At 41.4% G+C, this 24,160-nt stretch overlaps 2 protein-coding genes across 2 annotated transcripts; one reads left to right on the forward strand and one right to left on the reverse strand.

The window, feature by feature from the left end:
- Positions 1-864: 864 nt before the first annotated feature.
- On the forward strand, positions 865-6,188 carry spag6 (sperm associated antigen 6; the record flags this gene model as incomplete). Its single annotated transcript, XM_079234425.1, has 11 exons — positions 865-889; positions 1,027-1,122; positions 1,210-1,376; positions 2,389-2,572; positions 2,672-2,877; positions 3,965-4,138; positions 4,216-4,368; positions 4,496-4,687; positions 5,198-5,314; positions 5,421-5,566; positions 6,125-6,188. The coding sequence occupies 11 exons, from the start codon at positions 865-867 to the stop codon at positions 6,186-6,188; spliced, it is 1,524 nt and encodes a 507-aa protein (XP_079090551.1).
- Positions 6,189-12,642: 6,454 nt separating this feature from the next.
- Positions 12,643-23,652, reverse strand: pip4k2aa (phosphatidylinositol-5-phosphate 4-kinase, type II, alpha a; the record flags this gene model as incomplete). Its single annotated transcript, XM_079233959.1, has 9 exons — positions 23,573-23,652; positions 23,355-23,451; positions 21,903-22,055; positions 20,677-20,823; positions 20,400-20,438; positions 13,662-13,775; positions 13,238-13,478; positions 12,872-12,975; positions 12,643-12,723 (listed from the first exon to the last, which is right to left on the reverse strand). The coding sequence occupies exons 1-9, from the start codon at positions 23,635-23,637 to the stop codon at positions 12,643-12,645; spliced, it is 1,041 nt and encodes a 346-aa protein (XP_079090085.1). The 5' UTR covers positions 23,638-23,652.
- Positions 23,653-24,160: the final 508 nt, after the last annotated feature.

Genomic DNA, 24,160 nt, shown 5'->3' on the forward strand with positions numbered 1-24,160 from the left:
GACCAAAGGAATCAACAACACACCGCATATTTGCTGAAAATGTTGAAATACTTGTTAATGAGGCTACATCAAATATTAACTTTGAAAAAGAAAAGGGCCAGGCAATAGACTTTGTGATAAATCATCAGACCTGGACCGGCTCATCTAAAATAGACTTGTTACACTCAAGCATTCTGTTGTATAACATGACCAAACTGTGATATGTCCGATTGCCCGATTGGACCTATTTTCCATTCATAGGCCTACTTTTTTTATTGCAATTTCTACACATTGTTATCATTGCCTTTATTGTTCTTTCATCTGCAGGCAAGACAGCACAAATAGACCCTCACCAACCGAGAGAGAGAGGATCACGTTTGGACTGACCACATTCCAATCAGCACACATTTTACAACAGCCCATCATCATAATAATAAGCTTTATTTTGTCCACAAAGGGCATTTTGGATTCAGCAAAGGGCAACAAGAGGAACTCGTACAGGTTCACATGGGGACAAACTCCTCCAGGCAAGCCATGCAGTTGAACACGTATTTCACGAGAAAACGTTCAACGCCATGCTGTGCAGTTCACTTAGCAGCCAATGGCCGCTGGACTGGAAATGAGACGAGGAAGCGGCACCAAGCTCTCACGCGGGACATATTTCACGAGCTGCGAGCGGATTGCGAAAGTACCGGGGTGAGTCATCTTTTCAATACACGATCTTCGGCCGGGGCATTCTGCTTCCTGTCTGTTGCCACGGCGACAATAACGACAACAACTCAAGCCGAGAGGAACGCTGCATTCATTGAGCCCTGCGATACATTTAAAGTGGTTTCTGTGCAGATAATCCGCAATAATTTGCGATAACACATCTTCAGTGAGACAATGAGTCAACGACAGATCATTCAAGGTGAGATCCATGAGCTCAAACTGTCAAAATGTCTTTCTCTCCTTCTCAAACTGTCAAAATGTCTTTCTCTCCTTCTCAAACTGTCAACATGTCTTTCTCTCTTTCTCAAACTGTCTTTCTCTCCTTCCGTTTTGCAGTTTTTGAGGAGTATCAGAAATCAAGGTTTAAGTTTGCCCAAACGGTTGCTGACCTGGCAGCCAGACCACAAAACCTGGACATGCTTCAAAAGGCTGGTAAGAAACAAACACTGGATTATAACCGATGGCTCATGTTAGCTTGAGCTGCCGTTTCCAGGTGTGAACTCTTCTCTTCTCCTGCAGGTGTGATGTCCATGCTGCGTCCCCTCATGCTGGATGCGGTCCCCAGCATCCAGCAGACGGCAGCTTTGGCTCTGGGACGCCTGGCCGACCACAGCGATGACCTGGCCGAAGCCGTGGTGAATGCGGACATCCTGCCGGAGCTGGTCCACTCTCTGGCAACGCAGAATGTCAGTAGCTCATCCTTTGGTCACACATGTAGTCCAACTCCATTTTTAGGGGCTGGTGTGTTTGTATCTGTGTGTTTGTCTGAGTTAGGGACAGGAGGGAGGGCCTGCAGGCCATCAGGGTCAGCCCCCTGGATGTCAGAGTGTGTTTTGGGCTACTTGGCAGCTCGCCTGGGGCCTACTTCAGAACCTAAGAGCCCTTTACCACGAGAGCAACCGGGCCTTTGTTCTGTCCCTTTCTGTCACTCAGCTCTTTCAGAGAAGACGGACAAGGTCTAACTTGTTATTAATGGGACATTGCAGAAACTTAAGCATACAATTGCACACGATTCAGACTGTATTTTGTTACGTTTAATGAACCTGCACTGAACCTTTAAAACAAAACAAAAATCACAATTACAGCTGTATAAGGGTGGGTTGACAACATGCAAATGGTCTGTTTGGGTTCATAGAGACTTGAGAACGACTTAAATGTTTTTGTTTTCTCTCGAAGAGTTTGTGGGGAAGCTCTTAATGAACCATATGTAAAACATATAAACAATAATTCCTTTTTGTGTGTGTAATATAACAATGACTTATGGCCATTTATGTATTTTGTCACCTTCCTTAAATATGAAAGTCAAGTTCCCTTTTATTCCCATTCTTACCCGTGCAGTAGCCTATTGGGACAATGAGGAATTGAAGTATATGAGAACAAAACACGAGGACAGAACAGGATACATGAAACGATTGAATCACGATGTTAAAAAAAAAAAAACTATATTTAATTTTTTAAAACACTGGGGAAATATTTCAAATCTCATTCCAGGCTCTAGTTGATATTTGTCATCATATCATGGAACAATACAACTGCCTATAGCTCAGTCATAATTGAAGTCTCATGTCGGTGTAAACCTCTCTCCGGGCCATGCCAATACATGTGTGTATCTGTGTGTGTGTGTGTGTGTGTGTGTGTGTGTGTGTGTGTGTGTGTGTGTGTGTGTGTGTGTGTCTGTGTGTGTGCGTGTGTATGCAGAGGTTCTACAAGAAGGCAGCAGCGTTCGTGCTGCGTGCGGTCGCCAAGCACTCCCCTGAGCTGTCCCAGGCCGTGGTGGCCTGCGGGGGAGTCGATGCCCTGGTCGGCTGTCTGGAGGAGTTTGACCCCGGGGTGAAGGAGGCCGCTGTCTGGGCTCTGGGCTGCATCACACGACACAATGCATGTAAGGCGGACACACTGACACGCTTAGAGTAATTCTTGGTCAGCACTCTCTCCTTTATGTGTTTGCTTTAACGTTTCCCACCTCTTTCTGTGACTGCAGCGTTGTGTCAGTCGGTCGTGGATGCGGGTGCCGTCCCCCTGCTGGTGTTGTGTTTTCTGGAGCCTGAGATGGCCCTCAAACGCATCGCGGCCTCGACCCTCAGCGACATCGCCAAGCACACACCTGAACTCGCCCAGACTGTGGTGGACAACGGAGCCATCGCACATCTGGCACAGATGATCCTCAACCCAGACGCCAAACTGAAGGTAGGAGAGCTCAGCAGACAGCCACACCTAAACAGCTGCTGCTTTAACTCAGCTGGTGATGTATAATAGGATGAACTTTGGATTGTTTTATGAGATTGCAGCAACTGATCATTTTTCTTAATTTAGCTTTTCCTTTCATAAAAATAATGCTTGCCAAATAAGGTAAAAATAATGCATGCTAAATGACCATGTAACCTAGGTGCTCTATGCTATTTTTGAGGGCTGTTTTTTAATAGTATATATCATTTTAGCAGAACCCTTAAATGCATATTTGTGAAAACGTTGTCTTAAAACAAACAAAAATAACAACAACATACAGTATATATATATATATATATATATATATATATATATATATATATATATATATATATAAGACCCCAAGTAAAAATGGATGAAAGGGCTTTTTTACACACACACACACACACACACATATATATATATATATATATATATATATATATATATATATATATATATATATATATATATATATATATATATATATATATATATATATAAAATCACAATGTATCACATGAAATTGTCATCGGGCCAGATGGTGAATGAAAGGACAAGGAGACAAATATCCATTTTTGTGTCTATTTGATTTAATTGTGATTTAGACCAACATTTTCACATTCTTTTAAATTTAAAATACAGAGATAAAAAAAATGGTATACATATCAGGAAACATTCTCCATTACAGAGTAAAATGTTACTATTAGTACAAATTACCATTGTAGTCACTCAACATGTGAGTAAAATAATTACTTAAATAGAAGTGCTTGAGAATCACAGTTCGTAGAGCCCTTTCAAAAAAACAAAAAAGAGTGCAAAGCAGGAATCCCACCCAGACAGAATAGGAGAACAAAATGAACAGCTGTAATGGTAATACTAATATTGAATAAATTGAATAAACATTGAATAAATGTGACATTTATAGAAGCATGTATTTAATGAATAACAGTGAGATTCCAGCATATCCGCTGGCTTTAGAAATGTACAACATGAAGCTTGTAGTTGAATTTAGAAACATATGCATGAGCTCTGGCAATAATTCTGACATGTTTGTGTACCCACCCAGAGGCAGGTGTTCTCAGCCCTCAGTCAGATCAGTAAACACTCAGAGAGCCTGGCGGAGATGGTGATCGAGGCTGAGATCTTCCCTGCGGCGCTGGCCTGCCTCAAGGAACCAGATGAGTATGTCAAGAAGAACGTCGTCACTCTGATGAGGGAGGTGGTGAAACACACACCGGAGGTACGGCGCTCTCTCACACTTGTAGAGGCACACATGTGCATGTCTGGACACAAAGTAATCTGGGTCTGTGTTTCCAGCTGTCCCACATGATTGTGAGTTGCGGCGGCATTGGAGTTGTGATCGACTATCTGGGCAATTGCTACGGAAACCTGCGGTTGCCCGGGATCATGATGCTGGGATATGTGGCCGCTCACAGTGAGAACCTTGCCATGGCCGTCATTCTCTCCAAGGTGGTAATCTCTCTTGTGGACAAAGCTGTGTGACAATAAATCCACAGACCTTCCTTCAGGTCCAGAATATACTGCAGGTAATGTGACTGAACCAGCCCATCATGCTGTGTCTCCTCCTGTCCTGCAGGGCGTGCCCCAGCTGGCTCTGTGTCTGTCCGAGGAGCAGGAGCCTCACATCAAGGCCGCCACAGCCTGGTCCATCGGCCAGATAGGCCACCACACTCCTGAGCACGCTAAGGCAGTGGCCACCTCTGACCTCCTGACCAAGCTGATGGAGCTCTACATGGACGCCAGCAGCTCCGAGGACCTGCAGGCCAAAGTAAGAGCTGCAGCTCTGCAGGTTGACTTGCAGTGAGCCTGTGGAAATGGGATCTTAAGCAGTGTTTGTATCCCAACTGAAATCACAGTGAAACTATGTGCTCTCAAAAACAGACAGATTTAGGATGACTAGTCTTTATTTTTGGCCAATAACTACAGAGAGAAACCCTGAGAGAAAACAAACAGAAAATTAAGAAAACACATTAAAAAAGACAAAACACGAACAAATGAAGAAAACGTGTGCAGGATAATAAAAAAAAACATATGTCTGTGCCATACCATACACATAAAAGACAATAACTTAAAGAAACAACATTTATCCCAATAACAAAGAATAAAATGTGTATGTTTGTGTGTGTGTAATATAAATAAAATGTAACTTCAGGATGTCAGCATGTACCTTGTACAATTTTATCAGTTGACACTGTATATTGAGCTGGTGGTCACTTGGTAAAACACAGAGAGAAAGGAAAATGCTTTTTATGACTTTATCGTTCCTTTTACTTTTCAGAGCAAGAAGGCTCTGAAGAGCATCCTGCAGAAGTGCACCTACCTGCCAGGTCTGGAGCCGCTACTCTACGACGTCCCAGGCAACATCCTCAAACACGTTGTGTGCCAGTTCAGCAAGGTAGTGCGTCCACCACTGGTATCACAACATCAGAAGTATGCATTCTGAAAATGTAATGATTAAGATTGTACACATTTATAACACTCTGTCTTCCCTTCCATCAAAGGTGCTGCCTCATGACAGTAAGGCTCGCCGTCTGTTTGTGACCAGCGGAGGGCTGAAGAAATTGCAGGAGATCGAGGCCAAGCCGGGCTCCCCTCTACAGGAGCACATCAACGCCATCAACAGCTGCTTTCCTGAAGAGATAGTCAGGTGTGTTTCTCTCGCCAGTACAAACACACACACACACACACACACACACACACACACACACACACACACACACACCTTGTTGACATCGAAGCCTTGTGTGTGGAACACATCTGAGAGCTGTAAACACCAATCTAGGAGTGATTTATGACATGACCGGTATACACTGTAATGATTTCAGAGCCGTGTGCAGCACATTTATAGCACTGTTTTCTTCCTCCACCCCATCGTTCCGTTCTTTAACAATCATAACAACATGATTATGATTTTTTAGCATTTATTCAGAGAAAAAAATTAAGAAAAATACTCAGTATAATTAGAATCAAGTTTATGTATACAAACACATTAAATAGGTTAAATTGCGTTTGTAGAAAGCAAATTTAGAGATCAGAATTTTGCTGTATGGTTAGTGGTAAAAAGTAAATCTGTGTATATTATACAAAATATCCTTCAGAAAACACAGCGCTGGATATTTACAGGTTGTGTGTGTGTGTGTGTGTGTGTGTGTGTGTGTGTGTGTGTGTGTGTGTGTGTGTGTGTGTGTGTGTGTGTGTGTTTCAGGTACTACTCTCCTAACTACTCAGAGGTCTTGCTTGAGCGGTTAGAGAGCTTCCAACCAGCTTGAGTTCAAAACACACATCTTGTTGAAATGTTCACGTGGAGATGAACTATATGTATGCCTTTACAATAAATGTATGCCAATTTAAAACTTCCATTTGACTCTTCCAATTTTTTATTTATCTTGTCTGTGTGCATTTCTTTTGTTTTTACATCTTTAAATGCATGTTGGCAGTAACTGCATCTTACATAGATCATATTATGCTGACATCGTCACCATAAGTTGTGTAAGAGACCCTCAACATGGAAATAAATAAAGGACATTTCATGAAGCTTCATGGAAACGATTCTCTTATGCCCCTATAAGAGGTCAAAGGTCAGGTTCAGCACAGCGGCCACCATAAAGATAGTTGAGACTTAGTGTGTTGCACAGACCCTTCAGCAGGCGGCTGCTCGCGGACTCTCGATAAGAACCTCGTCTAACAGCAGCTTCCCTGAAGCACAGCGCATAATGCATCTTCATGTTGCATCGCACCCAACGTTATGATTCTCCATCTGTCTGTTGCGTGGGTCCGACTGCCCCCTGGCGGCCATGTCTCCTCAGTGCAGCTCAACAGTGTGTTTGTGCGTGTATGCGTGTGCGTGTGCAGCAGCTGCAGCGCACATGGCAAGCCTTTCTTTGTTTATTGTCTGCTGGGTTGTCTCTGCTTGTTCTTCACATTGTACTGACGGTGCAAATGAGCCTCCGCCTCTCACCGCAGCGGAGATCTGAACATGCTCCTGCAGCTGCCAGCCCCTCCCCCTCTCCAACCAGCTCATGATTTGATATCCGTACACTATATATATATATATATATATATATATATATATATTTTTTTTTTTAGGTCTCCAATGAAAATGTTTTCTGTCTAGTGAATTGAAGCAGCTATAGAAAAGCAGGAGAGGTTTTTTATTTTTGTATTTAAATGAATAAATACAGACCGTAGGTTGATATAACCGAATAGAGGCTACAATGGTCGCGTTTAACAGGGAATAAAATCAAACCACAAACCAGATCGAAAACACGACCTGATCACAGCCTTCCCTGTGGGAGAGCTTGCCGTTAACCAATGGTAAAATATAGTCCGTTGCAAAATGAGAGACTGCCTTTGGCTCATATTAGTGCGAGATGTGTTTATTTACTTACCTATATATTTTTTTAAATGTATTGATGTTGACTGGAAATGTGCAAACCTGTTTTTTTAATTACAAAAATATTAAGAAATGATGGCATGCATTATATGCAGTTATACAAATTGAAAATGAAAATGTGACCCCCATGGAATGCAAAGATACAATCAGGGGTGTTTTAGAGAAGAAAACATCTTTAAAAACTGGTCCTCGTGTAGCCTCGTCCAACTACATTTGAATTTGGATAATTAAAAAATAATGAAAGCTACCAGACACGTATTTATGACCGCAATTTTCTGTAAATAAGCAAAAGCAACAACAACAAAAACGTTAAATACATATGTGTTTACGTACAAATGCTTTATGTTTGTGTTTATGAATAAAAAATGTCTCATTGACATTTTTTTTGATCTGTGACATTTAATATTTTGCAAGCAGAAAAAAAGGTGAGTTGGACGTTTTTATTCAATAAGCTGAATATAACTGCTCTGAATGTCTTCACTTCTGAGATCAGGTTCCACTAAAGTAAGCATGACGTGTCGCTACGGTGTCGTTTGTGCAAAATCAAATCGTTTAAAGATTTTCGCAATTGTGACGTTTTATGCAACTATAGGAGCTGAAGTGACCGTTTACTTTGTTGCATGAGTATCCCAACGCGGGATCCCTCAGGTAATAACTGCTACTTTGTCAAACAAACTAAAAAGACAAACACAACAGACTCCGTGAAAAGACCGTTTGCGTTTTTCAATGGATTCAACAAACAAAACCACGTAAAAAAGAGAGAAATAAATATATATACACCCATGTTTTCGTTTTCGTTCATCCGTCAGTTTTGTTTGTACATGCATTGCTCTCCAACTTTGATTAAATGATTACTTTAAATGTTGGTTGAAATATATTCGATTATATCAGAGGATATTTAAATGGGGATGAGAAAATAATCTTCATCTCCTCCTCAGCAGAGACCGTGTGTAAACTAGATGAACCATCTGAAAATGTAAAGTATCAGTGTAAAAAAGAAGAATAAATAAAATAAAGAAATACAATATTGGAAATGGAGTAAACAAGAAAGAGAAAAAAACACCAGAGGGAGAGTTAAGCAGAACAAGTGCTTTAATTGGTTTGAGTGAACGCTTATGGAATGGAGTGTATTCTCATCATCATCATTAAATGTGAAGAACAATAAACATACATCATCATTTTGGCCTCTCTGCCACTGAAAGAGAACTCTCACCAACCATTGTCAGACTGCAACACACACACACACACACACACACACACACACACACACACACACACACACACACACACACACACACACACACACACACACACACACACACACACACAGCAATGCATAAGTCTTTTAGATGTTTTCTTTTAGATGAGTACTTTTGTGAGACCAAAGCTCCATTGCAGACCGGCATGTTTTCTGGGGACTTGAATCTAACATGCAAATTCAGAGAATTCAATACATTTTTTAAATATTTCTTTATTTTAATCCTTGTAGCCCAAACTAATTTTTTTTTCTCCATCTCTGCAGATCTCGCCTAGCCTCCGGTCATTTGCATTTGTAAATCAAATGTTTCCCTTAACACGCTGAACACTTAACCACATGAACACAGGGTTGTTTCTCATAACTTTGGACAAGTTCACATTTCAGTGATGCACTCCTCTTGCTCCATTTCCCAGTGCATGTAAAAAAAACAAAAAAAACAAATTCAGTTCAAACAAACACGCATTATACTATACACAATGTTCTTCAAGCTCATGTGTGGTAGTTCTGACGTTGAAAGATGCTTTTGGCAAGTTAAGGTGGCAGCAGGTTGCCTGGTGGGCGGGGTTACCGTGAAGGAGCTCGTTCATGAGAGAAGTCACCAAAGCGAGGACTCATTATTCAAAGTACAGCAGCAGGGCACACGGGTTATTATCATCATTAAATTTGCATCTGTTTAGTTCTGGCATCATCATCGTCTTCCTTACATAAGATCCGGAGTTAATATTCCCAAAACAAAACAGAAAAAAAAATGTAATAATAATCGCTCTCCCAGCATGCACTGCTCTGTTTTCTACTTGCTGATATGACTACAGGGAGGCCTCCAGGGCCCAACAGAGCAAAGCAGACTAGAAGATGATTCTGTTCCCTCATTCCCCGTTTTCTTTATGACACAACCTATGTACAGTATGAGCTATGTGACAATAGAAACAAAACAGCCCATAAATACTGAAAGAACACTGAAATATCAATTAACCACTGACTCAGGATGAACTATCAGCTGATGACCTTCCTAAACAACAAACGGGTGATCTGGGTTACACAAAACCTAAGAGAACATAAACCTGTTTCAGAAGTGAGGAGTTTTATATAGATGGGAATTGAAATTTTGGACAAACATTTGTAAAAAAACAACAACAAAAACAACAACACATTCCTGAAATCTGTGGTTAGAAGGTAAACGTGATGAAGATGCTGACAGACTCCTGAGGTGTGTGGGAAGGGGCAGCTGTCAGTTAGCGAGAACGAGTACGACAAAACACAACCACATTTCACAATGCACTTCCACACACGCACGTTCTTTATAAAGGCAGGACCAGCGTGAACGAACGAGGGATTAATATCAGCAGGCGCCGCCTCACCCGGAGGAGAGGGACGCCTGTGCACACTGAATAATCACAATGACAGGTTTGAATTTACAGAATCCAAACCAATCCACCATATTCAGATTCAAGACAGATATTCACTTGTTATGTTGTTTAAAACACAATCAGTCGAATGGTGTCGTTTCACTGACTGAATAATATGAACAAATTCAAATACAGAGGTGCTGGAGTGGAAGAAGGTTGAGCAGGGGGTTGAGAATAAAGTACATACCCTATTGTTGAAATAACCTTTTACCATTGTTTTAAAAAAAGATTACAAAATATAAAATTAAATAATTTTGGAGTATAAAGGCACACATCTTGCACAGTGTATACAATGAAAAACAGTTATTTAAAGCATGGTAGGGACTATTTTACGCGGAACAGCTCACAAATCTGGTTAAAGTGTGGGGACACAAAGAGAACCTGAACGGCCGACAACACAGACGAGCGAGGGAAAAGGAAACTTAGTCCTGTGACATGCAATGTTTTTTTTTTTTTTTTTTTTTAAGTACATCTATTGTAAGTATTGTGTAAATTCAAGCAGTATCATTCTTCATTTACCACCATCATTCATTCCCAATGGTGGCTCCTTTTTTCAAAATAAAACTATATTTCATGACTAAAATCCAATGTAAAAATATAAATGTGATTCCTAACAAAGATACTGTAATGGAAGCTTTTTGCATGGGTTACAATGGTCAAGAAGGACGACTTTACTTGTTTTAGTTGGTTATCCAATAAGTGATACACAACATCACACGCACTTACGCACTTTTCTCACTTACACACAAGTATATTGCATTTCCCTTGTTAAGACTATATCAACTAATTGGGATCGTATTCGTAACATTTGGTTCCTTTCCTCTTGTGCAAAATATACAAAAAAACTCAAAAACAGAAACAAAACGATTATTACCACGTTAATTCATAAAACCGCCAAATTCAAACACAGATAAACCACCTTTAAAAATGTCAACAATAACAACACAAACAACGATGAATAACAGACTCCGAGGTTGGAGAAGAGAAAGATGCTGTTGGTGCTAACGACTTAATGCGCATCTTTACATCTGCAGCTACTCTTCCCGATCTCGCCTTCCCCTTTCTTTTCCCCCCTTTACAAGTCTTGAACACTGACACACACACACGTCGTTCGCCATCATCGAGTGTGTGCTGGTACGATGCTGGAGGTAAACAGTCTTCTGCCTGCCCTGAACACATAAGCACACTCACACTGTTGCCTGGCCCTCAGCCCCACCAATCAGACACCCCAGAGCACCTCTGAAAAGGATTGGAAGGTTAGTTTACAAAAGCCCTGTAAATAGAACTCGTCCACTTTTCAGTGTAATATTGCAGTAAAGTCTTCCTTACCAATCCTGACAGCAAGTGTCCCCACAGGTGAGAAAGGAGGAGGACAGGAGGAGACAGGATCTGAGATCAGGCCCCTCAAGATTCAATTCTTAAAGAGCAGAGTTCATTTCCCTCTTTGTTGCAGCACAAGTAAAACAGAACAAGAGCTCCTAACCTCAAATAACAAATAAAAGTGCAACATTTTTTGATTTCTTTTCTCCATAAGGTGCTGATGGCAACAGAAAGTTAAGGGCTGTTGATGTTACAATCTGACGCCCTATTTGAAGATATAACAAAGAGTGACTTACTCTTAATCGCGACAGCCACACGAGATCTGGGTCATTCCCTGCCACAGGAACAGAAACCAGGCCTACATAACAATGCCCAACATATTCAGAGGGAATGACGGTGAACAACATTTACTGTATGCTCAAATCATTTCTAGGTACATATCCTTCCCATAAAATCGTTCTTAAATCACTGTGCATCACAACAAAGCGAAAGGGACAAAGCACAGACAACCACTGAGGTGCAACTCGTGCTGCAAACAAGCATCATAATCTTCTGCAACAAGTGAACTCATCTCAGCTCATGAGAAATGTTTGTTGTTGTGAGTGTGTGGCAAGAGGATAACCCAGAAGCACAATTCATTCACTGTACACGAAGAAAAAGGTGGGGATGGGCGTCTAAAGGTAGGGTCATGCAGAAGGAACCTAAATGGGAATATTGGTTTGGCCGAGTGCTTCTATAGCATTTGGGTGGGGGGTCCGGCTGTTGGCCTATTGGAAGACTGCTTCCCACTCCCTGAAATGAAGCAATTGCATTAGGCGAGGCTGAACTTGAACTTCCTCGTTACGTCCCGCTTAAGCCTTGTCTTTGCAAGAGGAACCTCACCTTGTGCCGTAATCTGACCTCTACACTCCCCTTCATCTAAAAATAAAATAAAATGCAGGGCGCTTGATGTTATATTAGATGCAATAAAAAGCCATATTCCCACATAAACAACCATACAGACAAAAACAAATTATATAAAAAAATAAAACCGTAATGACATGGATGCTTGCTTTCGACACCCTCATTTAAAGTAACGCATGAGCAAAAGTCAACAGAGGAGAGGTTAAATGTAAACGAATGACGTTTCTGTTTTAGCTGCAGCGCATGGCATGCCATTGAAAGAGAGAGAAACAAACAGGGAGGGATGGGGAGAATGCATGAAGGAGAGTGATAAAAAGCCATCACAGCACCTTATTAATTCAGCCTCACGATGTTTTTTTCTCTCCGTCACCTCTCTGCCCGCCCTGCTCCCCATTTGCCCTCCCTTTCCTATGTGCCTCTGTGCCCCCTGTCGCTCCTGGAGGCTATGACAGGATAGTGGTGATGAAATCGTAAAACCTCTTGGAGTACTGCTCCGGGTTCACCGTGGAGATCTCCGCTCCGGCCTGGAAAGGGACACAAAGACGACTGTCATTTAGCACAGGAAGTATATCTGGCTTCTAACTCAAGTCAGTGTTATACTCATTTATGTATTGTTATTATTCTTTTTTTTGAACTGAAGCATTCAAATAGCTCTTGGATGCAGCTACATACTCCATGTTTGACAGTCTTGGCGGCGTGAGCAGCTTTCTTCTTGGCATCGTAATGCTGCAGGATGTCGATGATAGCCATGAAGTAAACTTCCTTCCTGTGAGCACCTATAGTTTAAAACAAATGCACCCTGGGTGACAATCTATATATCTGCACAGTGTCTCCAGGCAAAATCAGGTATTGGTAAATAAGACAAACACAATCCTTCTGACAGCAACTACAATGAGAACTACAATGCCCAGTAGGGGGAGCTCTCAGTACAGTATATATTATTTTGTTGTACAGTACAACCCTCACATTAAAAGGGTTGTGTTTATCGTTGTATTATACGCCTGCATCTGACATTATAACATGCATCTGGCTACTCACTATCGTTGCTTTTGATGGCGTAGACGTCAATGGCGGGATCAAACTCTCCAGGAGACAGCGGCTTGGTGCTGTCCAAGGTGTTGCTGGGACTGTCGGGAGGTGTTCCAATGCCTCCTCCGTCACTCTCACCCTCCTCCTCAGGCTCGTTGTCCTCGCTCTCCACGTCTTCCTGCTCGGCTCTTTCCACATCGTGGATCCCCACCAGCAGACTGTAGTCCATGAGCTTCAGCTGGGCAAGGAACTAAGGATGACGGAAGAAGGTGGGACAGGAGAGGAAATAAAAGAGAGTGAGGAGACAGGAGTGTTTATGTAGGAGGGAGGGAGCAAAGGGTAGAAAGTTGAAAGAGAAAATTTATTTATACAGACAGAAAGGGGTAATATGAGAAAGGGGTGGACCTTTTCTGTAACTTTAAATTGCACATACCTCTACGTCTTTCCTAAGTTTCTCCAGGAACATTTTCTTATTTTCCCCGTCAATGCAGATCTTCTGCCCATCATTGATGAAGTCATTGTCCTTGTAGGTGGGCAGCTCCTTTGCCTGCCCATTAGTATTGGAGATTAATAGCCAGATAAACAAAACCATGAAACTAGACGGTTCAAACATGAGAAGCATCGCACAATGTAGGCAGCAGACCTGGGAAAAATGAGACAGACTTCTGGTGCAAAAATTAAGTTTTCTTTTAAATCAGATCAGTTCATCCAATAACATAAAGCCAAATCCCTAAATATAATTGTGTATTGTTTGAGATATTTGACATCGAGGTCAAAAATTGACTAGAAAGACAAGATTTACAAAAAGCAATACCAGAATCAGTTACCTCATCCTTTTTCCAACGAATACTTGAAAACCAACAATTTAATAAACTGTAAACTTCATTTCACAGGATAAAAGACAGCATATAGCCGTCTTGATCAACTGTAATAATTAAGGGGTATTTCGAAATGCTTGATGGTAAAGATTAATACAATCTTAGAATTGAGTCATGTCAACAGAGTGTTTAAATCTGCTTGACAAGACAATCCTGCATATTGAAATGCCCCTTTGGTATAAATGAGGCTTTGAGCCTCTGGTTTGTTAGATAAGCCTGTCTGATTCAGCCAAATACAACATATTACTAGTCAAATGAGTTGGCTGGCAAAATACAGGCAGGTACAGGTCAGTCCAAACCAAGGCTAACTGTGCAACACTGTACATGCAGCATGCTCATAGCAGGGCACAGATCCATCTGATGCACCATTTGCATAGTTTCCATATTGCTCTCAGTAAAACACTGGGATTCTCAGTGCCATTAAACACACGGCATACAGCATTTTTGTGGCAAATTGCACAGAAGTTTGGGCAGCTTTTTCAATGCATCTGGTAGATCCATACTCTGTGTGACGAAAGGAGGACGTCCAATCAAAGACATGGAACGTCCTTGTTGGCACTGGGCTGGTCTCCAAAAAGCATCCCAGTTTGATAACAGAGTGCATCCCGAACTGAGACAAAAGATATACATGTTGTTCATTCGAGATGCTTCTCGGAAACCAGACTGTGGTTTGCATACAATATAAACTCTTTGTAACTCTGTTAAGCCAGCGCATACTGTATCAGAATGAAGGAGGATCCTATCTAAGTGTCTGTCCACTGAGATTAATTGACTTCATGACCAGGCTGCTGCAGAACTGCCAGCAGCCTGTAGGGGGTGCTATGTGAGGAGGGACAGGGTCTTCTGAGTCACTTAGGAAAAAGAGAGCAGGACATGAGGTAACAAGGCAGCAGCAGCAGTTTAGTTACTACAGTGTTTCTATGGCAGCAGGAGAAGAGCAGCAACACAACAGCACTTAGTAGCACTAGAATGAGTTTGGACGGCACACACTGACACACAAACATACATACAGATTACACCTTTACACGGATGGAGACGGGAATACATCTCACAAAATAGGACATTTGAGCACATATATATACACAGACATAGACCTCCAATTTGCAAGAAATAGGAGATGTACAACTTGCTAGACTGAATATATAAATGCAACATAAAAAGTAAATGAGGACGCAACATAAGGCTGTCTGCACATGGTGAACATAGCCTGAAAGCATTCTGCAGGCCTGTCACCTAAACCGACACCTCTGCTCCTACATTCACCCATCTTTTGTACGCCGTCGTTTTCAACTCCCCTTTATTTCTCAGGCGTTTCATTGTGTCTTATTTTTTCTCCCAGTCCCGCACAGGATTCTGCCAGTGGGCTCGTTACTGATTTTCTTTAGTACAATGACTGCAATTAAATGTGTCCGACTCTTGAGTGGTGCACTACATTGAGGTAAGGAGAAAAACAGAAAGATATATTGGAGGCAGGAAGAAAAGGTGGGTTGCTGATGAGGCTTCTAAAGCGGTGTGACAGGTGAATTCTTTTCAGACCGTCTCATTTCTTTTCTGTCTTCCGACAGCTGGCTGGAAAATTAATCTTGGCCGTTGGCAACTTGATGTCTTGCCATGTCAGAAGAACAAAGCTATGCCTTTCTGTAGCCTGTGTGGTACGCTAACACTGTGCTCTGACTTTGATTGAATTTGTCTGTTTATCAGCAACAGCCACTTTCTTTATTCATGTGGAATCGTCATTCAATACGTTGATTAGCTTCGAGCAAATCAGCAGGTTCATATCAACCACATGCAAGCCAAGGCAACGTCAAGCATTTCATGTGTTATTTGGCATTGGTATATGTGAGCACAGTACAAGCTGTGAATATAATGTATGCATAATCAACTGTTTGAGTGTGTAGGAGAGTTCTTGAAAACGGTTTTGGAGTATGTGACCCGGGCACAAACAAAAATGTCCTTCAAATACTGTAGTTTCCGCCCGAATAATTTCATAATTTCAGGTAAAATGTTCCGAAACTATTTCTGCATTTATACTAAATGCAAAATATACAAACCATATTGTCTGTCATATGCTTGACTATTTTATGGAAACAACAGACAATGTCCCCCAAACAATAGAAAACAAACTGAGAACAGAGACACATGTAGTTGTCATAGGATGCCTAAAAAAACGGTTTCTCAGACTAGCCATCAACTAAAGTCCCATGGCACCAGCTCAACTACTGCCTGCTGCCTAACTACTGCTTATATTTAACACAGCAAAGTGTTTTGGCTGCAATGGGGTGTCAGACATGGAGCAAGGACATGTTATCTTCTGCCATCTTGATTTGAACTCTTCAGAAACTGAAAACAGGCACTCTGTTTTATATACTGCTGTGGTTAGCGTACACAAAACAGGTCATTTTTTGTACTGCAGAAAATCGTAGAATTTTGTTTTAAAACTTAGAATAAAAACAGCAACAAGCAAGAGAATTCTCCAGGAATGCAAGTATGTACGTTCCCTTTTCATCTATGGTTCCTGATCTTTTTTTGACAGTGCGATGTGTCCCTCCCATTCAGGCCGCCACCTTACTCCTCCACTTCTTGCTCTCCAGTGTTTCACATACATGTTGTTAAGTGAATGGTGGGAACTAAAACAAAACTGTCTGGCAACTTAAACTGAACTTGGCGACAAGTTGAGCAAAAGGTGACTTTAAATGGACGGGAAAGTGTGCAAAATATGGCCTTTAAATAACAGTGTATTGGCTTGGATAAGACGAGGAAACGCAAATGCTCGGCCATAAAATAAAAATAACAATAAAAAAAGATTGGTAGATCATGCCTGGTATATAAGCCCTGGTTCTCTTACATCTCTTACGTGTTTCATGGCGCAGTAAAAGCGCGTGGCAATCCGCAGTGTTTGCAGCCTTTGCTGAACGTTACCAGATTTGGGCCGCGGGGGCACATCCTCTGGTTGGGTTGGCTGCTAGAAAAGGGGGAGCGAAGGAGGGACGGTAGGGGTGGAGGAGAGGAGAGAAGAAAGGAGAGAGGAAGGAAGTTGGAAGTAAAGGCAAAGTGTTTAAAATGTAACAGAACACAATTGTTTTTTCAAATTGGTAGAGGGTTGAAAAGGGCATGAACGCGGAAGATCCGTAGATAAACTTTTTGCAGTTACCCTATTTTCATGCTCTTAGTTTAGTTAGTCAATAGGATTGTATTTATATTCAATGTATGCATGATTCTGGTCTGCCTACACTGGTATCATGACTGTTTCCACTGGTGAATGCCTGCTAGAGAAAGGAAGCAGCCTGCAGCGCTGCTCAAAGGTGGCTAGGAGCTGGAACTGAGAAGAGCAAGCAAGCAAGCAATCGTAAACTACTTGCATTCTACGAACATGTGTTTTGCTATTCAGGTGTGGTACTAGTTCTAAAAGAGTATTACAATTACTAGGCAAAGGGCTACTAATAAATTATCAAGACAGTTCCCACTCAGTCATACAGACACATTAAAGCCATGTTGCCCCACAGGAGATACCAGCTGTGCTGGCGTGAGGAGAGAGACGAGAATAAACAAAAACATCAAACAACTGTATCTGATAAAGCAGAGACGGGTGGTATTCCACAAACCAAGGACCAGCGGCTATCTAATAACAAAAACCTCTACATTTTCCAGGTTACATAACAAATACTGCGATCGCATTTTCTAAATTGTGGGTCAGTGTCCTAAATGGGTGATAAACCGATTCTTTGTGGATAACCACAAACAAAAGTAATGTAGAATAAAGCAAGCAGTGTGATTTGATGGGCCTAAATAAGAACCTATTTACCCAGTTTGAGAGTAAAAAAAATTAACGCATCAACCCACTGCTTGGCATAACGCTGTCCATAAACTGTGTTAAAAAGCCAATTGCTGCCGTTTGATCGCCAAAACCCTGAGACAGCAGCTACTAACTGCAAAATGTATTTCATGGAAAAAAATAAATAAATACATGTCCACAATGTGCAACAGAATAGAGCTGGTGTTCATACACATCGAAATGTGTTAGAAATAATGCAACTTTACAAAAAGATGCAGAAAAACATTATAAACCATGCAGACGCATGCAGGAAAGGGAGACGGTCATGCAGTCAGAAGAGAAACCTGCCATGCTTGTTGTTTGAGTGTGTGTGGAGATTTGTTTCATTTTTTTACACACACACACACACACATATACACACACACACACACACACACACACACACACACACACACACACACACACACACACACACACACACACACACACACACACACACAATCTACCCTCTGACTCATAATATTCCTTTCATTTGGCATGATGCACCCTCTCCTTCCATTTTACTGGCCAGCTGCACTGTGTGTGTGAGAGAGTTCACACTAGTGTGAACAAGCATTCGTGTACTGTTCACATACTGGACTTAACTGCAGAATTATTGGAAGGAAAGAACACTTGTAGTAGGTAAGTGCAGGTGCATATCTGCAAGTGTGTATTTGTCCAAAAGTGTTTCATGTGATGAAACCAGCATGTCTCTCGTCAGATCCGTGTCTTTGATGTCTGAGCCTTAGTTGTGACTCTCAGACCTGTTGTAAATTTGGAGAGAACGTGTGTGTGCAGATTCAAAAGTATGTGTGAGATCATGTAGTATATTTTGCATTCTGCATGTGAGGTACATTAGTGAAAGGCTTTACTTATGGAGGAAATTACTGTATAATGTCTATTACTGTATGAGCTGCATTTCACCGAAAAGGTAAAACAACAACAGAATTCCCCACAGACAGCAACAACAATAATTTGTGAGTTAAGAGTCAGTGGTAGTCAGTGTGTTGGAAAATAACATCTTCATTCAGGTTAGCTTGACAAAAATGTAACCTGTTCCTCCTCTTTTGCTAGACTGTAAATGGTGTTTCTCACACAGCTGAGCCGCAGGCAAAAAGAGGTCACACAGGACCCTCACGTGTGTGTGTGTGTGTGTGTGTGTGTGTGTGTGTGTGTGTGTGTGTGTGTGTGTGTGTGTGTGTGTGTGTGTGTGTGTGTAATCCTCAGCTGTTTTGTTTTTCCATTCATCCGTTTTAAACCCAATGCTGTTTTGTTTCTTCTTCCATTTGCAGAAGGATATATTTAGTTCAGGGATTCCCTGAAGTCTTCCATGCCTCACTGCATGGTGACCCACGATTAAGCCCCTGTAAAACCTGTTGGAAAGTATAAACCCCTCTGGGTCAAAACTGTAACGCTCTCATATAAAAACCTTTTTCATAATCAGAAAAACCTTTGCAGGGCAACGATTGGAAACATGCAATGAAAAATAAAACACTTTGGACAACCATCCCCCTACAATACCGCTGAGCCGTCAGGTCAAAGTCAAAGTGTTCAAGGACGCTGTTAGGCACTTCCATCATTCAAAAGGTCAAGACATTTATCCGTACAAAATACACTGTTTCAATCTGCATAAACATCCATTCTAATTGTTAGCTAACACAATTTTAAGTGGAAGCACAATTCGCACACACACACACACACACACACACACACACACACACACACACACACACACACACCTATAAAGAAAACACATTATGAACAGGTATCTGATTAAATACAACTCTAAACCCAACACACAGACACATACACCTCAATCTTTCCCACACAAACAGCGGGCAGGGGCACTGATGGAACAGCAGAAGCGAGGTTAGAGAGGATGAAGCAAATTAAAGAGACATAAAAAGCGTGCAGGGGCTAGAAAGGGAATGGGGTGATGAAGTAGGTGCTAACTAAAGGAGATGGACATGTGCTACTGGCATCTCTACCCAAAGGGAAACAAAATCACACACCAAAGTTGTGTTAGTTTGGCCATTTGGGTGATGACAGTAAGCTTGGAATGGTTTGAAGCTGTGTAGGTTATTCAAACCCCCGGAAACACAGTTTGTTCTCGCTCATTCTATAATTGTCCACATGGCTTTTAATGGACATCAGGTTCAATCAGATTATTTAACGGACTCATTTTCAGTACAGGACTTCAGTGTTCAATTAATTTCATATTTGGTAAGCATTTGTATAAAAAAATAAAATTTAAAAAAACTGACGAGGGCCGCATGAATGGGATTACCTTGTTTCTTTTTTACATGGTTCTAACTGTTGTGATAGTTTGATGCATTTCTTTTAAATTGTAGCACTCTGGGTTTGTATTATCATTGTTGTCTCTTTAAAGGGTACAGTAAAGGAGAAGAGGCCCTGCCTCTTCTGAAGCTGAAAGCTATGTGGGTATGTATACCAGTGGAACCCGGCTGACAGGTGACTGTACCTTCTCCTTGTCGCTGGCCTCTCTTGCCACAGTGGAACCCTAGGAACAAACAAAAAAGGAAATTAGACACAAACTACATGATAAACATTCCATACTTCTTGCACCAAAAGCTCAGATGATCAGTGGCAACAGGTTCTTGAAAAAGTGAGTGGGAAAAGGGGATTACTACAATGCAACTATAAATTTAATTTACATGATTTCTTGAAATATTCATATTCCATCTCATCACTTTTCATTTGATTGCTTCCAATATTCTTAATCCGTTTTCCCCTCCTACCTTGAGATCATATTTTTTGAAGACGGAAAGGCGGTGAGAGAAGACATTGCGTGTGACAATCATGTAGGTCTCATCTCCATCCACAGTGAGCCGGTAAATCCCCAGAAACTGAGGCAGCAGTGTGTTGCCATGGCACTCCACGATGAACTACGAAAAGAGAGCGAGGAATATGAATGTTCGGCTCTGTGCATGTAGTATTGCATAGAGAAAGAAGGGTTTGTTAGTGATACCTTTATGGCTTAGTATCAGTCTGTGATGAACTGTAAGGTGATAAATAGACAAGAGTGCTCCAACAACAGCTGGACGAGGAAATCGTAAGAATTTGTACCCTCGCACTATTGACCGAACCAAAATCAATATTTTAGAGCAAAAGCTGTCAAAGCATCATTGATTTAAGTCTTTGACTCGTGCGTTCTGTGGTCCGATGTGTCAGTTTGTAATGCAGAAAGACACAAGGTGTTTATAAACATTATTGTAAGATAAGCTGCTATGACCGGCGGTCGAGGACAGTTTTTATTTACATTTTTAAATGACGGAAAGATCTGAAGGCCGTCCATCCTTTAGACAGAACGGAGGCTTTGGAGCAGCTGCGCTGCTGGTGCAGAAGGAGCGCATGAAGCGTGATTTGTCCCGTTGAAGAGAGTGCTTACAGGATCGGGAAATGCCACGATCAGAGAGTCTGGGGAGTACAGTGTCCAGTATGGCAGCAGAGTGCGGTTCAGCCTTCAGAATTAAATAAAGAGGGCCATGAGAGGTTGTCTGTCCGCGGGAAATACGGGGAAAAGAATAATTCATCTGCTTTGTGTGTTGACATGAAAAGTGACTGCACGGTCGGTGCCGTCTCTCTGTTCATATTATTATGAACACAAATAAATAAATACACACTCCATAATCTTGTCCGGTATATTAATTATAAAAAACACACATATACAGTACTGCGAGCGCTTCCACTGTGTGTGCCGCTGTCTCAGGCCTCACTCCAAAATCAAAGATTTTGTTTTTTACTTAATTCAAAAACCCCAATAAAAGCTTTGAATGTATAAAACAAACAAAAAAGGTATTTAATGTGATTGAGCTATTTGCTGAATTTGACAAAAAATGTATTGGATGAGAATCACGGCTCCACCTTTAAATATGCATTTAGCCTCAAGTTTTATTATCATTTTAAAATGTAAACGACACCGTCAGTCAAAATGACAAAGTCTAACGCAACCACTGGTTATTACCTGATGATATTTCTTTAGAATGTTATGCATCTCTGCCACATCCTCACTGGTTATGGTCTTGATGACGTAGCGTTTGTCATAAGAGGTGTGGAAGCGGGCCCCGCTCCGTCCCTGCGCCTCACTGTTCAAAGGAGCACTGCGTGTCAGAGAGTTCTGAAAACACACAGGGAAAGGACAGAAAGCAATGAATGTTAGTACACACTTAATACAGAAAACATTTTTAGAAAATAATGCTTATTCAACTACGAGTACACATTTTATTAGTTGGTTCAACAGTTGAAATAGTCGAATGTACTTGAATGGCTCCCACAATGCTGCATGTCCTGCCTCCACCCGTTGTTGTCTGACCACCTTCCACTCTCCAGTCTAAACATGTGGGGTTGTGACCCCTATGCCTGCTCCCTGTCCAAACCTACACACAGACACAAACAGCTGCTGCCCAGACTTCGGAGCTCAAAAGTAACATGATCCAACACCCCTGGCTCAATGCCTCATTCTCCAAGAATTCCTCATGTCCTCTGCCCTCAGTGCACTCTCCCCTCTTCAAGTCATAGCATCTTTTGCTGGCACGTACGGCCTAAAAACAACAGTTTGGCAGCATTTCTTTTAATGCGTTGTTTCTGCAGGATCATAAAACCATGGAACCCTAGCAGCCCACTATACAGTCCAGTGCCTGGTGTAACATCGAGGTGTTTATGTCACAGCCTGAAATGTTTAAGAGGCCCTTTGCTTGAGGCTGGCATAGATAAAAACAAAAAAAAGGAATTTCAAAGGAATATCCCAATGTTAGTTAGTAATTGTCTCCACCAGACATTTATCATAATGTGGGGAAACCGATGAATCTGTTTGCACTTCAGTTACCCTCCCAATACTGCTAGCATTGCTCATTAAAACTAATGGTTACTGTGCATGTCATCAAAAGAGTCTACAGCTGGTGGAACCCATTGTCACCAATGGAATTAGACAAATACCAACAATCCTTTAGAGCAAGGACAAAAACAAAACAAAATGTAAACCAATAAACCTTTTTGACCACAATGTGACTAGTGCCTCATGGTGAAAAGTAGTTTCACGTCGAGTATGTCACAACATTTCTTTGCACTGGCCAGTGTCTTAACACCCCCAACTGCCCACTCACTGCAGCCAGCCGGACCCTAATGTAAACATGTGAGAAGGACAGCTGCACTGAGCTGGGACACAACGACCTCCAAATACTGCCAACTCATTGCCTGCACTGGGAGTGGGGCTTTACTAGGGAAGGGTGGAAAAAAGAAAATCAAGCCTGAAACAAAAGGAGGAAAGGAAAAAAGTGCAATCATTTCCTAAATAGGACTGTGATCAAATTAGTTTTTTTTTTAATAGTTAGAAGTGTTTCAGTGATCTTATAGCACCGGAGGGTTACATTTATTAGATACACAAGGTTCAGATATGTTTATGGATGATGTTTCTTACCAAGAAGTCCTGATCATCGATGCCAAACCTCTCTCTGAGGTTTCGAAACACCAGAGGGCAGTACTCCTTGAACTTGAAATGGCTGGGCATGTTCTCCCTGTGTGTATAAATAAAAACAGAGACAGAGTTTATGAGATGCTCTAGGTTCTAAATAATATTTCACAGGTTTATGTTAATAAAATACGATGATTATATAATATTGTTAAAAAAGACCTTACTTGTTAAATAGGTGGTTGTCCACTTTGATCTTCGAATATGCCTTGAAGTCGTCTGGCATGAGCATGATGGGAATCTGAACATGGCTTAACTCATTTATCTGGGGAGAAAAAAACATAGAGAGAAGGGGAGATCAGTGAAGTATTAGCAATAAAAAGCACTCATTGAAATCAAGTTAAGAATTCAAGCCTTGAGATACTGAGGGGAAAAACAGTGTCTCACTGAGGGTAAACAGGCAAAACGAGACAAAGATCATTACCACTGATAAACATAATGTGGTTATCAGTGGAATCAACACTGTTGCAAACCTGCTAGTGGCGCTTTGCAACCATCACTGTACAGCTTTCATTCCTGTGCTAGCTGAGTGCTTCACACCTTTTTACGATGCAATATTATCCAACCTAATCAGGAACATCTTTTAAAAGACTTGTGTAAAGATCAGCAGTGGCTTTCACGTGAATGCTTTGGCCTTAGAAGACATTCAGAGTAATAGAAGGATTTGGCTTTGGTTGCACAAAAACTACTCGCATGATTAATGTACCTTTTCTTTGTTAACTATCTCAGATAACTGAGTAAAGTGTGGTGTGCTG

The sequence above is a fragment of the Taurulus bubalis genome (genome assembly GCF_910589615.1).
Source record: "Taurulus bubalis genome assembly, chromosome: 18".
Lineage (NCBI taxonomy): Eukaryota > Metazoa > Chordata > Actinopteri > Perciformes > Cottidae > Taurulus > Taurulus bubalis.